The 19,828-nt window shown below is 39.4% G+C and overlaps 1 protein-coding gene across 1 annotated transcript in view; it reads left to right on the forward strand.

Annotated features, from left to right (window-relative positions):
• The window catches only part of Pdcd1lg2 (programmed cell death 1 ligand 2), a 33,375-nt gene extending 21,970 nt beyond the window's left edge, over positions 1-11,405 (forward strand). The window contains 4 exon segments of the mRNA XM_048347807.1: positions 2,896-3,053; positions 3,056-3,163; positions 5,362-5,423; positions 11,208-11,405. Coding sequence (XP_048203764.1) covers positions 2,896-3,053; positions 3,056-3,163; positions 5,362-5,423; positions 11,208-11,405 — 526 coding nt within the window.
• The last annotated feature ends 8,423 nt before the right edge of the window (positions 11,406-19,828 follow it).

Genomic DNA, 19,828 nt, shown 5'->3' on the forward strand with positions numbered 1-19,828 from the left:
CCATTAATACCAAAGAAAAAGCAGAAAGCAGAGATGTAACTCAAGTGGTAGAGTGCTAGTCTTGAACAAGAAAGGTCAGGGACAGCACCGAGGCTCTGAGTTCAAGCCCCAGGACCAGCACACACATACACGTCTGCACACACACAGAGGAACATTGCCTAATTGTAAAAGTCAGTAGGGAGAGATAACAATCCTACATGTGTGTAAACATAGCTTCAAATATTAAACAGAAAATGCTGAAAAATACAGAAAAAAAAGAGAAATAGACCATAATTATATTTGAGATTTTGACTCATCTCTATAAGAATTGATAGAACAAATACATATAAAAATGCATAAGATTTGAACAACACAATTAGTCATCCTGTCCTAATTGAGATGCACCAACTGTAGAATGTACACTGTTTTCAAGTGCAGGGAACACTCTTCAAGATACTTATCTTGCAGACTTGCTGACGAGACTTCTCATTGAGCAGGAAGTTAGATTTTGAATTTTAAGATCACTTCCACTTCTGAAATTCTAATATTTACTTGTCTTTTCTGAGAATATTACCCTTAACCCAGTTTCCCCAGTGTGTGTTATTGATATAATACCTCTTCAGTCATTTCCCAAGTGAGAAAGGTGCTGTGGGGGCATCTCAGTGTATAAAAAAAGTACCCTTCTTTAAAGGTTGCTTATTCCTTAGCTCACTTCCATCTCCATCTTCATTTATATACCCAAAGGGGAAACTTCAGCCAAGCTCCTGATTCCTGGCTTTCCTACTTCGGAGTCACTAGTCATCTCGGCCCTCAAGACCAGCTTCTTGTCCTGAGTCAGTCTGCAGAGCTGGCAAAAGTTCACTCACAGTGTACTGCTCTTGAATACTTTCTTTAATATGCAATACGATAGGATTACTATTCCCAATAGTCAAGTCCTGGAATCAGCCTATGTGCTGTGAATTTAAGATCATCTTTTCTTCAAAGATGGTATTGAAATTCTATCTTTTAAAGAAATATTACTATGACAGAAGCGGCGCTGTGGCTCAAGTGGCAGAGTGCTAGCCTTGAGCAAGAAGAAACCAGGGACAGTGCTCAGGCCCTGATTCCAAGCCCCAGGACTGGCCAAAAAAAAAAGAAATATTACTATGAAATGAAAACAAGTACTTATTCCCTCTCATATATCTACCTATGGTGTTCATTTGTTATTTTAAGGCATTATCTGTGATTATTAGGTAGTTACTGGTCCTCTCAACATTACCATCATCTGTTTTATTTATCTATTTTTCATTTCTTTATTGTCAGAGTGACATACAGAGGGGTTACAGTTTCATACGTAAGGCAGTGTGTACATTTCTTATCCAACTTGTTACCTCTTCCCTCGTTTTTCCGTCCACCATCCCCCTCCCTAATTTCCTCCCCCTCATGAGTTTTTCACCATATAGTTTTGTAAGTATTGCTGTTGTTCACCATACTGTTTTGTATGTATTGCTGTTGCCTTGGTTTGTCTTTTTATCCTTTGTCTCTCCATTTTGATATTCCCTTTCCCTTTCCTCGTTCCAATGCACATATGTACAATATCCAGGGTACTAAAATCAGTTATAGTGACATCAGGGGTTTAACCACGGGAAAGAAAGACAAAAGAAAAAGCGCATAATTTCACATGGTATGTTGAAAATAACAACAACAGTGACAAACCACTTGTTTCCATAGCTTGGAGTTCATTTCATTTAGCATCATCTTATGTGTTCATATGTACATAGCAATTGAGTTATTGTGATCTGCTAGATTTGTACTAATTATTCCTGATGAGGGAAACCATAGAGGCTATGTTTCTTTGGGTCTGTCTCATGTCACTTAGTAATTTTCTAGACCATAGAGAATCATACATAACTAATTTATCCAGCTTACACTGCACAGACATGTATCCATGAATGAACTCATATGTATGTATGTGTGTGTTAAATATGAGTGTATATATATTCAGGAGAACACCATAATAAATAACCCAACTCTTGCCTATTTATAGACATTGTCCAGATCCTTATTTTTTCTCTTCCTAATCTGAAAGAGAACAGAGTAAAGAAAAAAATCAGCAAGTAAAAATTCTACTGAAGATATTTGAAAAAGCACTGAATAAGATGAGATATGTAGATTATCTAGTGATTTTTTATATCTATCCCCTTGCTGCTCTCTAGCCCCTAGCTGGAAGATAATTTTTTTTTGGCCAGTCCTGGGCCTTGGACTCAGGGCCTGAGCACTGTCCCTGGCTTCTTCCCGCTCAAAGCTAGCACTCTGCCTCTTGAGCCACAGCGCCGCTTCTGGCCGTTTTCTGTATATGTGGTGCTGGGGAATCGAACCTAGGGCCTCGTGTATCCGAGGCAGGCACTCTTGCCACTAGGCTATATCCCCAGCCCCGGAAGATAATTTTTAACTGTGCATTTTTGTCTTATCTCTCTCTCTTCCTCCCTTTCTCCCTCCCTCCCCCACCCCTCTCTCTTTGATACTGGGGATCAAACCTAGGATATTGTGCTTGCTAGGTAAGCACTTTTGCCATTAAGCTTCATCTCAGCTCTGGGAGATAATATTTTACTACTTAGCTTAGAGTACTGTTAAGATCTAAATTCATAGCCTTATAGTATTCAAATATTGGCCTCATCAGTCATTATCCTTGTGACTCTGGGCATGTCACTCTACCTCTATCTGCAATTAGCTCCAATTAAAACTAGGGACATCAACAATTGGCATCTTAGTTGTAAGAATTGAATCATACAGTGCACATAAAATAATATGATCTCTGGGATATAGCATTTTTATAAGTGCAAAACATCATTACTTACTATTGCTAATGATCATTTTATTCATTTCACAGTATACAGGAATTCGAAAAAAAATCTCTTTTTCTTGTTTTAATTGTCCAGATTCTTACAAGAAAACAGACACTGGTATCTTAAAGGCCCCAGGGACAGATGAAGTGGAGCTCATCTGCCAAACTATAGTTTATCCTTTGGCTGAAGTATGCTGGCCAAATAATGTTCCTGCCAACACCGGCTGCAGAAGGACTCCAAAAGGACTCTACAGGTCTCTGGTGTTCTGCATCTAAAGCTACAGCCTGGCATAAATATCAGTTGCGTGTTCAGGAATTCTAATGTGAAAGAACTTACTTCAGCCATCATTGGCCCTCAAGGTAAGCACTGCCTCCACTTCCCAGCTCTAGCAATCATTTGAGGAAGGTATAATAAAGATACTGATGATGAAGGTTTGGTAATAATTTACAGGGATCACAGAATAGTACAGGGCATGGAGCTTCAGTATTCAGGGAGCCATTACCACTGTTGGAGAGTCTACTGGAACCAGGAGAAAGTAGCTGTGGGGACAGCACCACTTGGGAGCTGTGACCTTCAGAAGAGAGAAGCTGCCACCTGCAACAACTCTGAAAGGCAGAGAGGGGTACCAATCTCGGTCTCCTCCTACTCTTCAACTTCTCTGGTGCCTTGTCCTTTGATAAACCCAGCTAGAAGTCAGAGAACAAGGAGCCCACTAATGTCATGTATAAAGATCAATGCTCCAGGCTCAGAGTAGAGAGCTGCAGAATAGAAAATGGGCCTGGAAAATATCCACAGCAGCCACTAATCGCTCTGACTCATCTGTAATGCCATAGTGAGTAGGATGAATGTTACTTTGCTGGCTTTGCTGCCGGTCATCTGATTATAGAGTATTTCCAAGAAATGTTGTCTCCTACAATATCGTTAAGAGCTGTGACTGGCTATGCTAGGTATTTTTTTAAGTGAATTGCATACTTTTGAACATCATACACCATCAAATTTTCAAATAGTTAGGTTACAAACTTCAATTGCGAGAACACTTATTTGTCACCTAAAATCAACTATCACATAGAAAAACATGCATTTCATAAGACACAGGCAATTTTACCACCAAGCATATAATTGCTTTCCTTTTTTACTTCTTTTTTTTTGGTGGGGACAGTCATAGGGCTTGGACTCAGGGCCTGAGCACTGTCCTTGACTTCATTTTTGCTCAAGGCTGGCACTCTACCACTTGAGCCACAGCACCACTTCCAGCTTTTTCCATGTATGTGGTGCCAAGGAATCAAACCCAGGGCTTCATGCATGCTAGGTGGGCACTCTACCACTAAGCCACATTCCCAGCCCCAAGCATATAATTTCTGGTTGCTTCTATATCAAATTATGTTTCTGGGTACTTTTGTATCATTACCACAAACTTACTGGAAGACAACACAAAGTTTTTACCTTATACTTACCTATTTAAATATTTTAGAAGTCTGAAATAGATCTCACTAAACTTAAATCAAGGTGTTGACAATATCACATACATTCTAGGGGATAGTCCACTTTTTTTTTTTTTTTTTTTGACCAGTCCTGGGCCTTGCACTCAGGGACTGAGCACTGTCCCTGGCTTCTTCCCGCTCAAGGCTTAGCACTCTGCCACCTGAGCCACAGCGCCCCCTCTGGCCGTTTTCCATATACGTGGTGCTGGGGAATTGAACCTAGGGCTTCATGTATGGGAGGCAAGCTCTCTTGCCACTAGGCCATATCCCCAGCCCCGATATTCCACTTTTTAAATATAATTTTGTTGTTATTATTAAGGTACTGTATAGCAGGCTTACCATTTCATAAGTCAAGTTATGAGTATATTTCTCTTTTTTCCTTTGTTTTCCTCTAATTTCCCCTTCTCCTCCCTGCTCACAAGTTACATAGATCATTCCCCACGTAGTATGTACTGAATAGGGATAATCCATTTTATTGCCTTTTCTAGTTCTAGAGGTCATCTGAATTCCTTGGCTGCTGACTTCACATTATTCCATTCTCATCAAAACTCTCTTCTTTTCTTTTGTACCATTTTACTTTATTTATATTTTTATTGCCAGTCCTGGGGCTTGGACTCAGGGCCTGAGCACTGTCCCTGGCTTCTTTTTGCTCAAGGCTAACACTCTACCTCTTGAGCCACAGCACCACTTCTGGCCATTTTCTATATATGTGGTGCTGAGGAATCGAACCTAGGGCTTCATGTATAAGAGGCAAGCACTCTTGCCACTAGGCCATATTCCCAGCCCCTTTTGTACCATTTTAGTATCCTTGTGATTTCATTATGTGCCCCATTCTGGATCATCAGGATAATCTTCACATCTCAAAGTCTTTAATATTATCCATCTATAAAATGTCTTTTGCTGTGTGAGGCAACATATGCACACATTTTCGGGATTAGGACATAGCCTCCGTGGGGTGAGAGGTTATTCTGATGAATCTTTCAAGACCTAATATAGGATAAAGGATAGTTTCAGTACAGATTAAATTTGACTTTGTAGGAAACTCACTATGTTATCATTATGTCTATTTTCATTAGGTAAGACAGAGCCTAATGATAAGACTGTGATAAACAGGTATTTAGATGGTGACCCCAGAGAAGTGAGAACTTTAGAAGAGTAAGACAGCAAAGAAAGAAAAAATATGTAGATACTTTATTGACATAGATAGATGGTATATGAGCCATCAAATATTCCTGATTCACAGGACATACAAGATTTATAGGACATTAGATAGGCATAAATTTTAGAGCCAGCTGGGGATGAAATGATGAATTAGATAAAACAATCCTTCAACATTCTATCCCTTCCTCTCATGTTTTGTGGTCAGTACTGGGCCTTAAACTAAGAGCTTAAGCACTGTCCCTGAGCTTTGGTGCCCAAAGCTAGTGCTCTGCTAATTGAGCCACAGTGCCACTTTCAGCTTTTTGGTGATTAATTGAAGATAAGAGTCTTACAAAGTTTCCTGTCTGGGTTGACTTTGAACTACAATCCTCAGATCTCACTCATGAGTAGCTAGGGTTACAAGTATGAGCCACTGGTACCTGTTCTACCTCTCTTCTCTTAAATTACAATTTAGGCACTCCTAGGCACTGGTGGCTCATGCTTATCTGTAATCCTAGCTACTCAGAAGGCTGAGATCTGAGGATCATAGTTCAAAGCCAGCCCAGACAGGAAAGTCCATGAAACTCCTATCTCCAATTAACCACCAAAAAGAGATAGAAGTAGAGCTGTGGCTCAGGTGCTGCAGTGCTAACTCAAGTAAAAAAGCTCAGGGACACTGTGTAGGCCTGAGTTCAAGCCCCACAACTGACATAAAACAAACAACAAAATCATCAGAAGTGTTTCTTTATGAGAAACTTAATTCAGACTAAAGCTGGAGGGCTAAATCCAGGGAATTTAATTTTTTCCCCTCAGAATTGTTACTTGACTCTTTGTTGTTTGTAATTTCCTGCCTAAGTGTCAGCAAGTACTTCGGGTTAAATGTGATTTTTTTTTTTTTGCCAGTCCTGGGGCTTAGACTTGGGGGCCTGAACACTGTCCCTGGCTTCTTTTTGCTCAAGGCTAGCTCTCTGCCACTTGAGCCACAGCGCCACTTCTGGCCATTTTCTATATATGTGGTGCTGGGGAATCGAACCCAGGGCTTCATGTATATGAGGCAAGCAATCTTGCCACTAGGCCATATTCCCAGCCCTTAAATGTGATTTTCTAGAAGAACACTTACATAAGGACCTCTGTAGAAAAATAGGGCCCAGTGTATGAGGGATATAGGAATTACTAGAGCCTATCTTTTGTAGCTATTTACATCAGTGTTTAGATTTTTCTTTTGTTTTGATTTGTTTTTTTTCTACCCTGTGGAGAAGTATGAAGGCAAACTAAGTAAGCCTTTATACCTTGAGGAGCTAAGAATAAAGGAAAATAGCTGTTCTTACAATAAAAGGCAACATGGCTGATTAAATAGTTACCAGTTGTGGGAGTGATCTGTAGAAGTCTGCTTTGGAGCTGAGGATCTCCTAGAGTATCACCTATGAGTGCAACCAGTAGGGAGAAACATTTATGCTTTTAGAGGTACTGAAAGCTGTGTTCACATCCTTTCCAGCCTTGTACTTATCCTCTTATCCCACAGTTTGATCTTCTGTCTGATCCATTCTGGATCCTTTACTCACCTTATGGTCTCAACTTGCTTGCAACCTTCCCACTTTCTTCTTTGTGCTATGTATTTCATCCACATATCATTATTCTCGATCTCTTCCAGCCCCAAATTCACCCTCTCTCCAAAGGCAATTCCAGATCCCAAGGAAGTCTTTTTCTCCAATCTGATTTCTTAAGATCTCTTTATACTATTTGCTTATATACTTCTATGACTGCTTGCTTTTGCTTTTATCATTACCTTATTTTTCATGTGTTTTCAATGTTTGTCTGATTCTTCTTTATATCCAGATCAAAGAAAAAGCAGTGATTTGCCTATAACTACTCAGTAAAAGTTGGATTGATGAGTTGAAGTCTTAGTCTTGGATAATCCAAGTCCTATCATCACAGCTGCTGACCGTGTGAACATTCAGAACAGAGCAATCAAATGATGTCCTGGTTTGTGACACAAATACCAGCATCAAAATAACTAAAGCCACACATCCTCCCACTGGTTTCTTGCTTCTGTTCTCAAAGGCATTTTGAAGTTGTCTTATGACTGTCTCTTCTACTCATTCTCATAAATTGAGCTGCTCACTGATGACTTCTGTGAACTGTGAGCTTCTCCAGAAGCCAGTAAATAAAACAAACACAGAATGGAAAGCATCAGATGTGGAAGGTACACAAAAGGGTCTAGAAGGAAAGACTGAGCATTTCAACATTTGAAGTTTGAGAGTAATCAGATCATATTCCTTTAGAAATAGGGTTTCTTAGGATCATCCAGTTCTTGCTCTTTCATCATGAAATATAACTGGACTAGACCACAGGAAATAACTATATAAAGGCCCTTGAGGTAGGGCAGGCATAAAAATGAAACCCTAACAAGCACCAGGAGGTGACTCTAGGCAGTGGTCAAGAACATGAGCTATAAAATAAGATGACTTGAACTTCAAATGCTCTTTGTACTGACTTTGAAAACGTGAGTACAACTCCAAAGATAAGGAAACAGAGGACCTTTTCTTAATTTGTCTTTTCATTTTCTGATGACTATATTCCTCACCTTATACACAATGTATACACATGCACATCTGAGGGAAGGCGAGGGAAGGACACAGAATCAGTAGAAAATGGGTGGAAAGTACAGCAGTGGAGCCCACTGGCTGAATTGGACAATGAGGAAAGTAAACCGTGAAACTCATGGGTGGAGATGGGAAGGAGGGAATGGGGGAGAACGAGGGAACAGATGACACTATGCAAAAGAAATGTACTTATTACCTGGCATATGTAAAGGTAACCCCACTGCATATCACCTCTAAAACAACAATAAAGTAATTTAAAGGAAAAAAGAGAACTCTCAAGTACATACTTAGCCACCATGGAACTTAGTCTCATGTACATGGAACTTAGTTTCATGTACAGAATGGATGTAAATACTTGTGAATGCCTTAAAATGTTATTGTGATAATCAAATGAAATATACTTGTATTTCACTCAGCATTTAAAATGATGAGAACAAGAAAGCATACATCTGGGGCTGGGGATATGGCCTAGTGGCAAGAGCACTTGCCTTGTATATACATGAAGCCCTCGGTTCGATTCCCCAGCACCACATATACAGAAAATGGCCAGAAGTGGCGCTGCAGCTCAAGTGGCAGAGTGCTAGCTAGCCTTGAGCAAAAAGAAGTCAGGGACAGTGCTCAGGCCCTGAGTCCAAGGCCCAGGACTGGCAAAAAAAAAAAAAAAAAAAAAAGAAAGCATACATCCCCTCTTACAAGACACCTAGCTTCCTCTTGAGACTGATAAGGATATGGCAGACATTTTTTCATTGTAATTATATCCTTGTTAAATAACATGTAATGATTATGAAACAGTTTGGGGTTGGGAATATGGCCTAGTGGTAGAGTGCTTGCCTCACATACATGAAGCCCTGGGTTCGATTCCTTAGCACCACATACATAGAAAAAGCCAGAAGTGGTGCTGTGGCTCAAATGGTAGAGTGCTAGCCTTAAGCAAAAAGAAGCCAAGGACAGTGGTCAGGCCCTGAGTTCAAGCCCCAGGACTGGCCAGTGGGTTCTCAGGTTCACATTAAAGCACTGGGCCTTAAGAGCTGCTTTGAGCTCATCCTGAAGGTTTTTACACTCACCTTTGAGAATGGAACATTCTGTTCTTGTGGCTGAAATAGGGTATAGTACCTTGTCCTTTGAGCCAAAACTCTCATCAGCCCCATGGGTGTGAAGGATGTCTTCTTGGAGATCACAAACTATGTTTTGAGAGTTTGTTGGTGAGAGGTTTCCAGGAGCCTTTTGAGGATTCTTTATGTGTCATCCTTCTTTTTTCTTATTGTGGGCATAAGCCAGGTTAAGCCTGACTCCTTGTTTCCCAGGAATCTGAGTCTCCGATTTGGAAGAGCAAAAGAGAAAAGTTTAGGAGTTGTTTGGGGATAAGGAGACCTCAGTACTCTCAGGGCATCTACTAGGCAAGTCCCCTCACCAGCCACTCCCATTCACTGTGCCAGCTGTATCAGGGCATGCCAGCTGTATCAGGGCATGCCTGCTGTCTGAGCCCTGAACACAGCATCTGATTGCTTCTGTCTGTCTTTAGTTTCCTGAGAGGAGCCTGCCTATAAAACCCCTCAACACATACAGGTCTGTCTGATGCTTTCCTCAACTGCCTTTTGTTCATATCTAGTAAACTTCTCCCCAAATCTACACTGGCCTTGTTTGTAGAAAAGGAAATGATATCTGTGATTAATTCCGTGGAGTTTGGGGCTGTATTAGTGAAGAGAAGGGACAGTCATAACTTCTATATTCTCATTTGCCATGAAATCTGAGTGCCCTATTTGTCCATTATCATTTATGTGTCTCAGTTTGGATGTGACCACAATTATGTAGTTGAAGGGACTCTTGTCAAAAGAGAGAGGGAGGGAGAAAGACAGGAACAAGGAGAAGGAGACAGAGAAAGAAGAGGGACAAAGAGGGAAGAAAGCGGGAGGAAAAATGAGAGAAATTTAGAGACAATAAAAGAGAGGGAGAAAGAAAGAGCAAAGGAAGAAGGATCAGAAAGAACAAGAGGGGAAGAGAAAAGTAGAAGACAAACAAAACTTGACAAGATTGGGCATTAGTAGAGGAGAATAATTCAGGATTTGTTCAGCAGAACTTTGACTTAAAAAATAATTTTATTGTTATTATTAAGGCATTGTACAGAGGGAGGTGCCACTAAAGAAGTCAGGTAATGAGTACATTTATTTTTTTTTGGATAATGTCACCCCTTCCTTCCCTTCCCCCCAGTTTCCCCCTTCCATCCCTGCCTACAAGTTACATAGATCACATATAGTGTGCATAGTATACATAGTATATACTAAATTGAATGATTGCATTTATTCACCCTTCCTCCCTCCCTTTCTGTGCCTTTCTTTCACCCCCTCCCAGAAGAAAAAGAAACTCAAATTGAAAACAAACATCATCCTCACTACCACCAATAACAACAACAAAAACAACAACAACAACGAAAACGTGTTTCCATTTCTTAGAGTTCATTTCAATAAGTAGTATTTAAGGGAGATTTTTTTTTTGCCAGTCCTGGAGCTTGAACTCAGGGCTTGAACCTGTCCTTGGCTTCTTTTTGCTCAAGGCTGGCACTCTACTACTTGAATCACAGCGCCACTTCTGGCTTTTTCTATTTATGTGGTGCTGAGGAATCGAACCCAAGGCTTCATGCATGCTAGGCAAGCACTCTAACACTAGGCCACATTCCCAGCCCCAAAGTAATGGGTTTTATTGTGATGTTTTTGTGCATGTATATAATGTACGTGGATCATAGTTATCCTTTTGCTATCCTTTCTTATTCTTCTTCTGTTTTCATGTCTTTTATTTAAATATATAAATCTGGATCCTGCATAGAGAAAATATGTGATTGTATTTCTGCATCTGGCTTATTTCATTTAACATGAAATAAAAGTAATATTTTGTATCTACTTTTACTGCAATTGATATGATTTTATTCTTTCTTTTTTCCTTTTTTCTCTTCTTTTTCTCTCTGTGTGTATATGTTTTGAAATAGGATCTCAGTATGTGGTCTAGACTAGCCTCAAACTCCCTATGTAGCTCAGAGCCTTAAACTCATGTTCCTCTGGCCTCAGCCTCCCAAGTGCCTTTGTTGGACAGAAAGATGGTGTCTGCTCTTCAGCCCAGAAATGTTCATGCTATCTTTTGTTATATCTGTATTGCTTAACTCTTATAAGGAATGTTTGTGTTCACAGTTAGAAACTTGGTTAAACTTCACCAGTAAAGTAGAGATAGTCAACTTTATTGCAACAATGGTTACAAAGTATATTACTGAGGCCTATGCTTCAAAAGCAACTCTAGGCTCTCTTCAGAAGATTGATAGATATAAAGGTAAAATTCGTGTAAAAAGAAAGGGTGTGATGTGGGGGCCAAAAGATATGAAATTGCTGTAATCATGAAGTTTGGTTGCCTGGAAAGCACAGATCCTGAGAAGTAGTGCTTTTGGCAGCAAGATGAATAGGCACTTCTGGCTTTTTTTTAGAAACTCTGCCTTTCCTCTTATGACTTAGGAATCACATGGTATGGCACAAGAATTTGTGATCTGACCAAGATGGAACAAACATGTCAGAGAAATTTCTAAGTAATTTTATATTGGTAACTCAGAACACTCCAAACTACTATTTTTAAATTCTGCCTAGTATATCACCACAATTCAAGAGATATTAATTATCAACATAATCCTAGAAAACATTCTTCAAATTCCAGGGCTTGTGTCCAGTTCACATATAAGATCTAGCAGTCATAAAAACAGAATATGATAGAAAGAGATGACATGGGCCTGTGCTCCCTCTCCATTTCCTCCATTTCTCTGTGCTGCTCTGAAAGTCATTCTTGAAAATGCATCCTTTGTTTTCATAAGCCTGAGCATAGTGCCAAGGCACAAATGCAGCTTAAAGCATGGCTATACTGGAATTCAGTTATATTAAGTTTCTCAAATTCAGCAATTAAATTATCTTGACTCAAACTGATTAAAAGTTCACTTCTTTAAAATGAAAATTCTGGATTCCTAGGAAATAGTCTATGTAGCCTAGAGATGTGTTATCAAGAGAGGTACCAGTGTTTGAGTTTCATGGTGTGATGGTTAATCTTGATTACTAACTTGATTAGATTAAGATTAGTCTATTAAAGTACCCCTCTAGGGAGTCTGTGAGGCTATTTCCAGGAAAGATGACATAAGGGGGAAGCCTTAATCTGAATGTGGGCAGCCATATTCCAAAGGCCTGGGCAAAATAAAAGGGAGAAAGAGAAAGCCAGTTCTGCCTCCTGGCCACCATGATGTGAGCTAGTCTGTTCCACTATGCTCTCCCCACCATGGTAAACTGATACCTCTGGAAGTATGGGCAAAAACAAATCCTACCTTTGTTAAAGTGTGTTTCCTGGGTACGCAGTCATAATAACACAAAGTAAAACCTACCATATATGGTAGTGACTCCTTCAGCTCCTTGGTATAGGGAAGAAATGTTGAGAAGAAAGCCTGAGATCAGAGGAGATAAATTCTGATTTCCCCAGAATCAGGTAGGCAATGAGATGAGCAAAAGGGCTTGGTATGACAGGGAGTAAAGGGACTGAGGTCAACTGAGAACATAAACTCTGTCAACTCAACACTAGCCTACCATTGCCATGAAGATGGAATCTAGATGCTTCTTCACAGTCTCCTAGTTATTAAATGTGGGATGAAAATATTTTAAATACCAAGCAAGTCAGGTTGAATAATCCATATGCTAATATAGCAAATGGGTGATCAGTTTGTAATTCCTGCATTAGAGAAAAAACACTATCAGAAAGAGATTAATATCTGAATAATTAGGAAAACACATCTGTTTGAGAAGCCGAGCAACAAAAACTTGTTAAATGTCCAAAATATTTTCTATAGGTGGACACATAAAAAGAATATCATATGGGAGAGAGTAGCTTTTTTGAGTTAACAGGATCTCACAAACATTTCAAAATACATTTTTAAAATACTTTTCCTTATAAACAGAAAAACCTCAGAACTTTTACTTAATTTGAAATTCAAAATGAAATAACCATCTTGATTAAAAGTCAAATTAAGGAAGTGGGAAAGCCAGAAAAACTGATGCCTGTTGTTAAGAATCAATAGTCCTCAAGAGAAATAGAACCAGTGGTAGAGGGGAGCAGGGAAGAGAGGTGTGGAGAGGTAAAACAACAGGGGGAATAGGTGGGAGAAAGAGGGAGAAAAGGAAAGAAATGAACAAAAAGAAAGGAAGGGATGATTGGAAGGAAAAAAGAAACTGATTCTAAATGTTCGGCTCACAGAATTGTAGAGGTTTACAAGTCTAAAATTAGAATTCCTTATACTAGGGAAAGTAATCGGCTTTTCCTAAGACCGATAGTTCATGTTAATCACATCTACAGGCTCTGAAAAAGGACAGCTAAGCCTAGCATTTGATCGAACAACTGGCATTATACCCTAGACTGATAGTTCATGTTAATCACATCTACAGGCTCTGAAAAAGGACAGCTAAGCCGAGCATTTGATTGGACAACTGGCATTGTAGCCTAAATACATCAACACAAAAAATAAACTGACTGAAAAGGGGGTGCATTTTGGCCATACACTTAGACTTGCCTGAGCCTTTGAAAATAGAATTAAGTAACTATTGTTTGGTCACAGAAGTTGTCTAATAGGTTAAGCTTCTGTCTAATATCTGCTCATGTATGAACCCACCACTCTAATTTGCATTTAGATGGGAGCTTTTATGTAGGTCTGCAGTTATTTTTCCCTTACTGCTTCTAAATATTTGTGTAACAAAATGACATTTGTGGTATCTATGAACTATATATTTTGAAATAATGAGTATCCAAATGCCAAAAGGACTTGATAAAATCTAACAGAAATCTTGAAAATGACTTCTTGATAAAGTCAAGAGAAAACATGAAGTTGACATGGTTAATATCTTTTGTTTTTGTTTTGCCAGTCCTGGGGCTTAATCTCAGGACCTGAGCACTGACCCTGGCTTCTTTTTGCTTAAGGCTAGCACTCTACCACTTGAGGCACATCTGGCTTTTTCTGTTTATGTGGTGCTGAGGAATCGAACCCAGGGCTTCATAAATGCAAGGCAAGCCCTCTACCACTAAGCCACATTCCTAGCCCCCATAGTTAATATTTTATTTTTCTTCACAACACTCAATGAGGAATTTATAGAGTGGAGTCAGCCAGCTCTAATCCTTCAAACACACTTTTCTTCATCATGCAAATTTGGTGTCTCTATTTACCAGAACAAGTTTTTTTTGCCAAGGCTTTTCAGTCTTTTTTTTTTTTTCCAGCTGGACATAGTTTACCTAGCCCAGCTCATTTATTATCCCACCCCTACAACAAAACTTTCCTCAACTCAAGCTTCTGACCATTACTATCTTACCCTTCCCATGTCAGGCTCATTTCCACTTCTGCTTTTGCTGATCGTGGTTCTTCCTGGAATGCCTTCCCTATTCCCTCTTGATTACCTGAATTCAAGCTCCTTGAAGCTACAATAGTAATTACCTTTACTATCATAATGCCAGGCTATTATTACAAAAACTTTGGAGATTCTAACTTTTTCAGTAACCCTCTCAAGAAAGTATATTCTACCACTAACACCCCATCCTATAAAATCAGAACTAAACATGGAGAGGTCCAATAACTTGCATAATATCTTATGGCTTGTAAATAAGAGGTCCAGTAAAGTTATATAGCTATCTAAGTCTAGAGTCAGCACTACATACCATCTTATAGTGTTACTTAATGTGCAGGACTCTTTCTTCTGATTTATACACATACTTAAATGTATAATAGTATATACACTTCTGAATTATACACACACATCACTTTTAAGTATGTGATTATAGCATTATATTCAGAATACATCCCTGCTTCTATATTTTATATCTACATGGTCAATGTATTGAAATGAGAGATGTTAGTAGATCTCAGGTGTTAGATCTTTGTCATGACCATTATTCTGTGCCTCCTTACTTTAGCAATGATGATATTGGAGATGAGAGATTAATCTCTTGAATGAAATAATGGCAGAAAAAGTAGTGAAGGCCACATGGAAAATATGAGGATGAATTAATCATAATTTCAGCCATCCAAAATTCTTATCATCATATATTAGATATAAGGCACCTAAATATCTGCTTATATTATCATAATTTGGGTTGAAATGAAAGAATATTTAAATGAAAGAATTCATCTTTTAGGCTAGTGGTGTGACTAAAGTGATAAAGTACCTACCTAGAAAAAACTGGGTTCAACTTCATATATTCTCTTGTAATGGATCCAATCTTTGCCCTTTTTCATTTTGTTTCATTTGTTTGCATGAGTATCCTGACTTCTAAGAACTTCTACCCAAGAACTGACCATAACCTTAACATTCTACCATGAGTGTGTTTCTTTTCTCCTTCCTTTTCCTAGTGGTTTCCGAATTTTTTCTTTTGCCATTTATAACCTTTTACCATGGAAATTACCATTATTTGACAGAGCTCCTATATATAAAGCAGATTAAATTAATGAGAGTATAGAAGCAAATAGAAAAAATCTGACTAAAAATGGAAAATCATCTGAATAGCTGTTTCTCAAAAGAAGATATACAAATAGTCAACAGGATATGAAAGATGTTCAACATCACCATTTAGTTAGTTGGATTGGGGGAAGTTTTGTTGGTGTTGCTGCTTGGTTGTTGTTGGTTGGTTTTGGTCACTGTGAAAGAATATCTGATGTATGCAACTGAAACAGGAAAGATTTATTGGCCTCATGGTTTCAGAGTTTTCAGTCCATCTGGTGGCTAAGGCATGGCAGAGCAGCACCAGAGAAGGATAAGGGCAAGATATAGTCTCCAAGGACACATCCTTAGCGATTAACTGCACCCAACCACATCTCACCTTCCATAGTTCTTCCACTTCTTAATAGCCTATTCAAATTTTAAACTCATAACTGAGTTAAACCATTCATTAGATTTAACCTAACCAAACTTAAAGATACACCTAGACTTGCAATTCACTAATATCATAGGCCCTTCTCAATCCACTCAATCTGATAATGGAAATTAATCATCACTAATTATCAGGTAAACTTATCACAACCACAATGAGACATCATTTCACTTTAGTAAGAATGACTATTGTTAAAAAAAAAATACCAAAAAAGTGATAGTAGGGGCTGGGAATGTGGCTTTGTGGTGCTTGCCTAGCACGCATGAAGCCCTGGGTTCAATTACTCAGTACCACATAAACAGATGGAAGTAGTACTATAACTCAAGTGGTAGAGTGCTAGCCTTGAGCAAAAGAAGCTCAGGGACAGTTCCCAGGCCCTGAGTTCAAGGCCCAGGACTTGCAAAAAGAAAAGTGATAGTAGGATGTGGAGGAAAAGAAAATCTTGCATACTGCTGATGAGAATCATATTAGCATTGCCCTTATGGAAAACAATATGGAGGTTTTTTAAAAATCTAGAAATAGAACAACTATCTACACACACACACACACACACACACACACACACACATCAGTGGAATATTAACCAACCATATAGTTAATCCTGTAGCTGTGTGGCAACATGGATAGAACTGAAGGACATTATGTTGAATAAAATAAGTCAGGACCACAAATACCAAATATACTCATATATATGTGGAAGCTCAAAAATCTGATCTCAGAGAAGTGGAGAACAGAGGATGCCAGAGGATGAAAAGAGTGGTGGGTAGAGATGGAGAGAGGATAACTAAAAGACGCAGAGTGAAAGTTGGGCAGGAAGAATAACTCTAATGTTCTATAGCACAACGAGATAACTATGATTGATAACAGTTTATTAAATATTTCAAGATAGCTAACGAAAAGAATTTTGAGTATTCCTCAAAGAAATAAGTGTTCGAATATACTCATGGTGATGAATATGCTAATTACCTAGTTCTGATCTTTACACATTGTATATGTTACAGGGTTCCCCTCCTTCTGAGTCCACCACTCAGAGACAGTCTCAAGCAAAAAGATGGATTTATTGGGGAAGCAAAAAGCAAACTAACCAGCCAGGGACACAGTGCAGACTTGGGAGCTAATACCGTGACCCCGAGCAGACCTCAAATTGGGGTTTATAAAGGTAAAACCATAGCACAGATATAGGGGGCTGACAAAGGGGTAGAACAAGCAACAAATAAGCAAGCTATTTACAGAAGCAGAATTTTGGGGTCAGGTTGACCTAATCTACTCCCCTCAACATTTCCTACCATGTTTCCCTAATCAAGATTGCGTCAGCTGTACTCCCTACAACAGCATACAGTACTAACATATCACATTGTATTCTATAAGTTCATACAACTACTGTGTCAGTGAAAAAAAATTTTTTTTTGGCAGTACTGTGGCTTGGACTCAGGGCCTAAGCACTGTCCCTGGCTTCTTCTTCTTCTTTTTTTTTTTCCCAAGGCTAGAACTCTATCACTTGAGCCACAGTGCCACTTCTGGCTTTTCCTGTTTATGTGGTGCTGAGGAATCAAACCCAGGGCTGCATGCATGCAAGGCAAGCACTCTACTGCTAAGCCATATCCCCAGCCCCTGTGTCAGTGAAATTTTTTTAAATGACTTTAAAACTAAGTGTAAAATTAGAGTACAGGATATAAACACTCTATTATAGGTCCCTGCAAAGATCTCTAAGTCACCATGTGCTTCATGCAAAGTAGAATAACTTTTGCAATATCCTCTTTTTTTTTTGCCAGTCCCAGGGCTTGAACTCAGGGCCTGAGCACTGTCTTCAGCTTCTTCTTTTGCTCAAGACTAGCACTCTACCACTGGAGCCACAGCACCACTTCTGGGTTTTTCCATATATGTGGTGCAGAGGAACCCAGGGCTTCATGTATGTGAGGCAAGCACTCTACCACTAGGCCATATACCCAGCCCCTGCAATATCCTTTTATTCCTAAGTTTTCTGTATGTATCTATCCTTGTAATCCCCAGAAATTCCTACCCCATGTAAGGACAATTCAGATTTCCTGTCCTTTCCTTACAGAGCACATTGAGAAAGAGGAAGATTAGAAGAGGAATCATTAACAATCACTTGGGCTGATAAACTTCCTTTTTTGTTTTCTTTTTTTTTGGGGGGGGGTGCAGGGGTTTTGGCCCTGGGGCTTCAACTCAGGGTCTAGGCACTATCCCTGAGTTACTTTTGCTCAAGGCAAGTGCTCTACCACTTGAGCCACAGCATTACTTCTGGCTTTTCCTGAGTAGTTTATTGGAAATAAGAGTCTCAGAGACTTTCCTGCCAGGCTGGCTTGGAATTTTGATCCTCAGATTTCAGCCTTTCGAGTAGTTAGGGTTACAAGATGAGCCATCAGCGCCCAGCTTTATAAGCTTTTAGTAATGTGAGAAGTTTACATTTTTCTGGCTCTTCATGGCTATGCCAGGGGACTAATAGTGCATGAGCATTCAGAGGAGGTAAAAATAGCACTTCAGAATAGGGATGAAATGGAAGAAGGAAGAGCCTCATGGAAGAACTGACACATGAATTAGGTAGGAATGAAAATGACAGACTACTCTAATAACTAGTAACTCTAGTAACTATGGCCTGAATGGGAAGCAAAGGATACAGGTACCAGAGCCAGAGCAGCAGTAAGAAAGGGCCACTTAACAGCAGCTTTGACTTTTAGTAGAGGGACAAAGTCAACCTGCAAACTGTCATGGAATAGAAACCCCAACCTCACTTTGTAGCCACTGTGATATTCTTTCTCCCCTAGAATGACTGAGTGAGAGTCAGGGGAAGAATCCAATGATACAGTGTACAATGTCGTATTTCCAGGGCATGAATGGGGCAGAGCAGGGTAGGCAATGAATCTGCAGGAGCCCATAAAAGTATCTAGTGTAAAAAGGAATTATAAAATATTTTCAATAGGAAAGTTCCATGAAATGTGCTGCAATACTACTGAGCTTTTGTGGTCCATACAATAGAGAGAAAGGTTCTCATCTATCCACTTGATCTGGAAAGAGACAGTGTGAGGGCGATGGCAGGGTGAGTGGAATGAAAGATTTTGAACCATGCTGGTTCAGATGGTTTATTTTCCCCCCTAACATTTCTCACTCCAATCTAAGTTTTCAATGGACTTTTCTTCCCAGATCTGAATCTGTGGCTTTAAGAACTGGGATGACCTCGTGGGAACTCCTCAAGAAGCTTCTGGATTCTGAGCGAGGAATCCTCAAGGCTGCAGAGCAAGCCAGGAACCATTTGGCTCAGCATTCCATGATGGGACCATTTAGCTAGCACTTTTTATTAAGAGGCTGCAATGTGTCTAGGCAGAGCCTGGCCACAATGTGATTAAAGGAGGTCAAGCTGCCTCCCCTTCTCTGCTTTCTGTGCTTCTCTCCATTCTGTGCTTCCGAACAAACATTGTTGCTCTTGGAAAGTTATCTTTAGGATGCTGGGTTCCAGTGAGTGTCCCAAAGCTCCTTCATGCTGCCAGGCTGAAAGCAAAGGAATTGCTTTCTCTAAACTCTCGAAAGTCAGCTCCAGAGATGTGTGGAAATTTCCAGTTACAGAAACAGACAGATAGCCAATAGAATATTTTTTTAAAAACATTTATCATTTCCTCTAGAGTTTGGAAGCTCACAGACAGGGCTTTGACTATACTGAATCCATAACTGATGTTTTTATGATGTTTTCTATTTATCAGTATTGAACAGTGATAGTATCTGAAGTATCTAAACTATAGTATCTGATAGTATCTAAAGTATCTAAGAAAGTATTTAAGTTGTTCACAGAAAACATTTAAGTACACACTAGTACACAAATTGTGGAGTAAAGGCATTGAGTCTCTGTTTTAAGATTAAAACACAAAAC

This window comes from Perognathus longimembris, chromosome 1 (genome assembly GCF_023159225.1).
Source record: "Perognathus longimembris pacificus isolate PPM17 chromosome 1, ASM2315922v1, whole genome shotgun sequence".
In the NCBI taxonomy this organism is placed as follows: domain Eukaryota; kingdom Metazoa; phylum Chordata; class Mammalia; order Rodentia; family Heteromyidae; genus Perognathus; species Perognathus longimembris.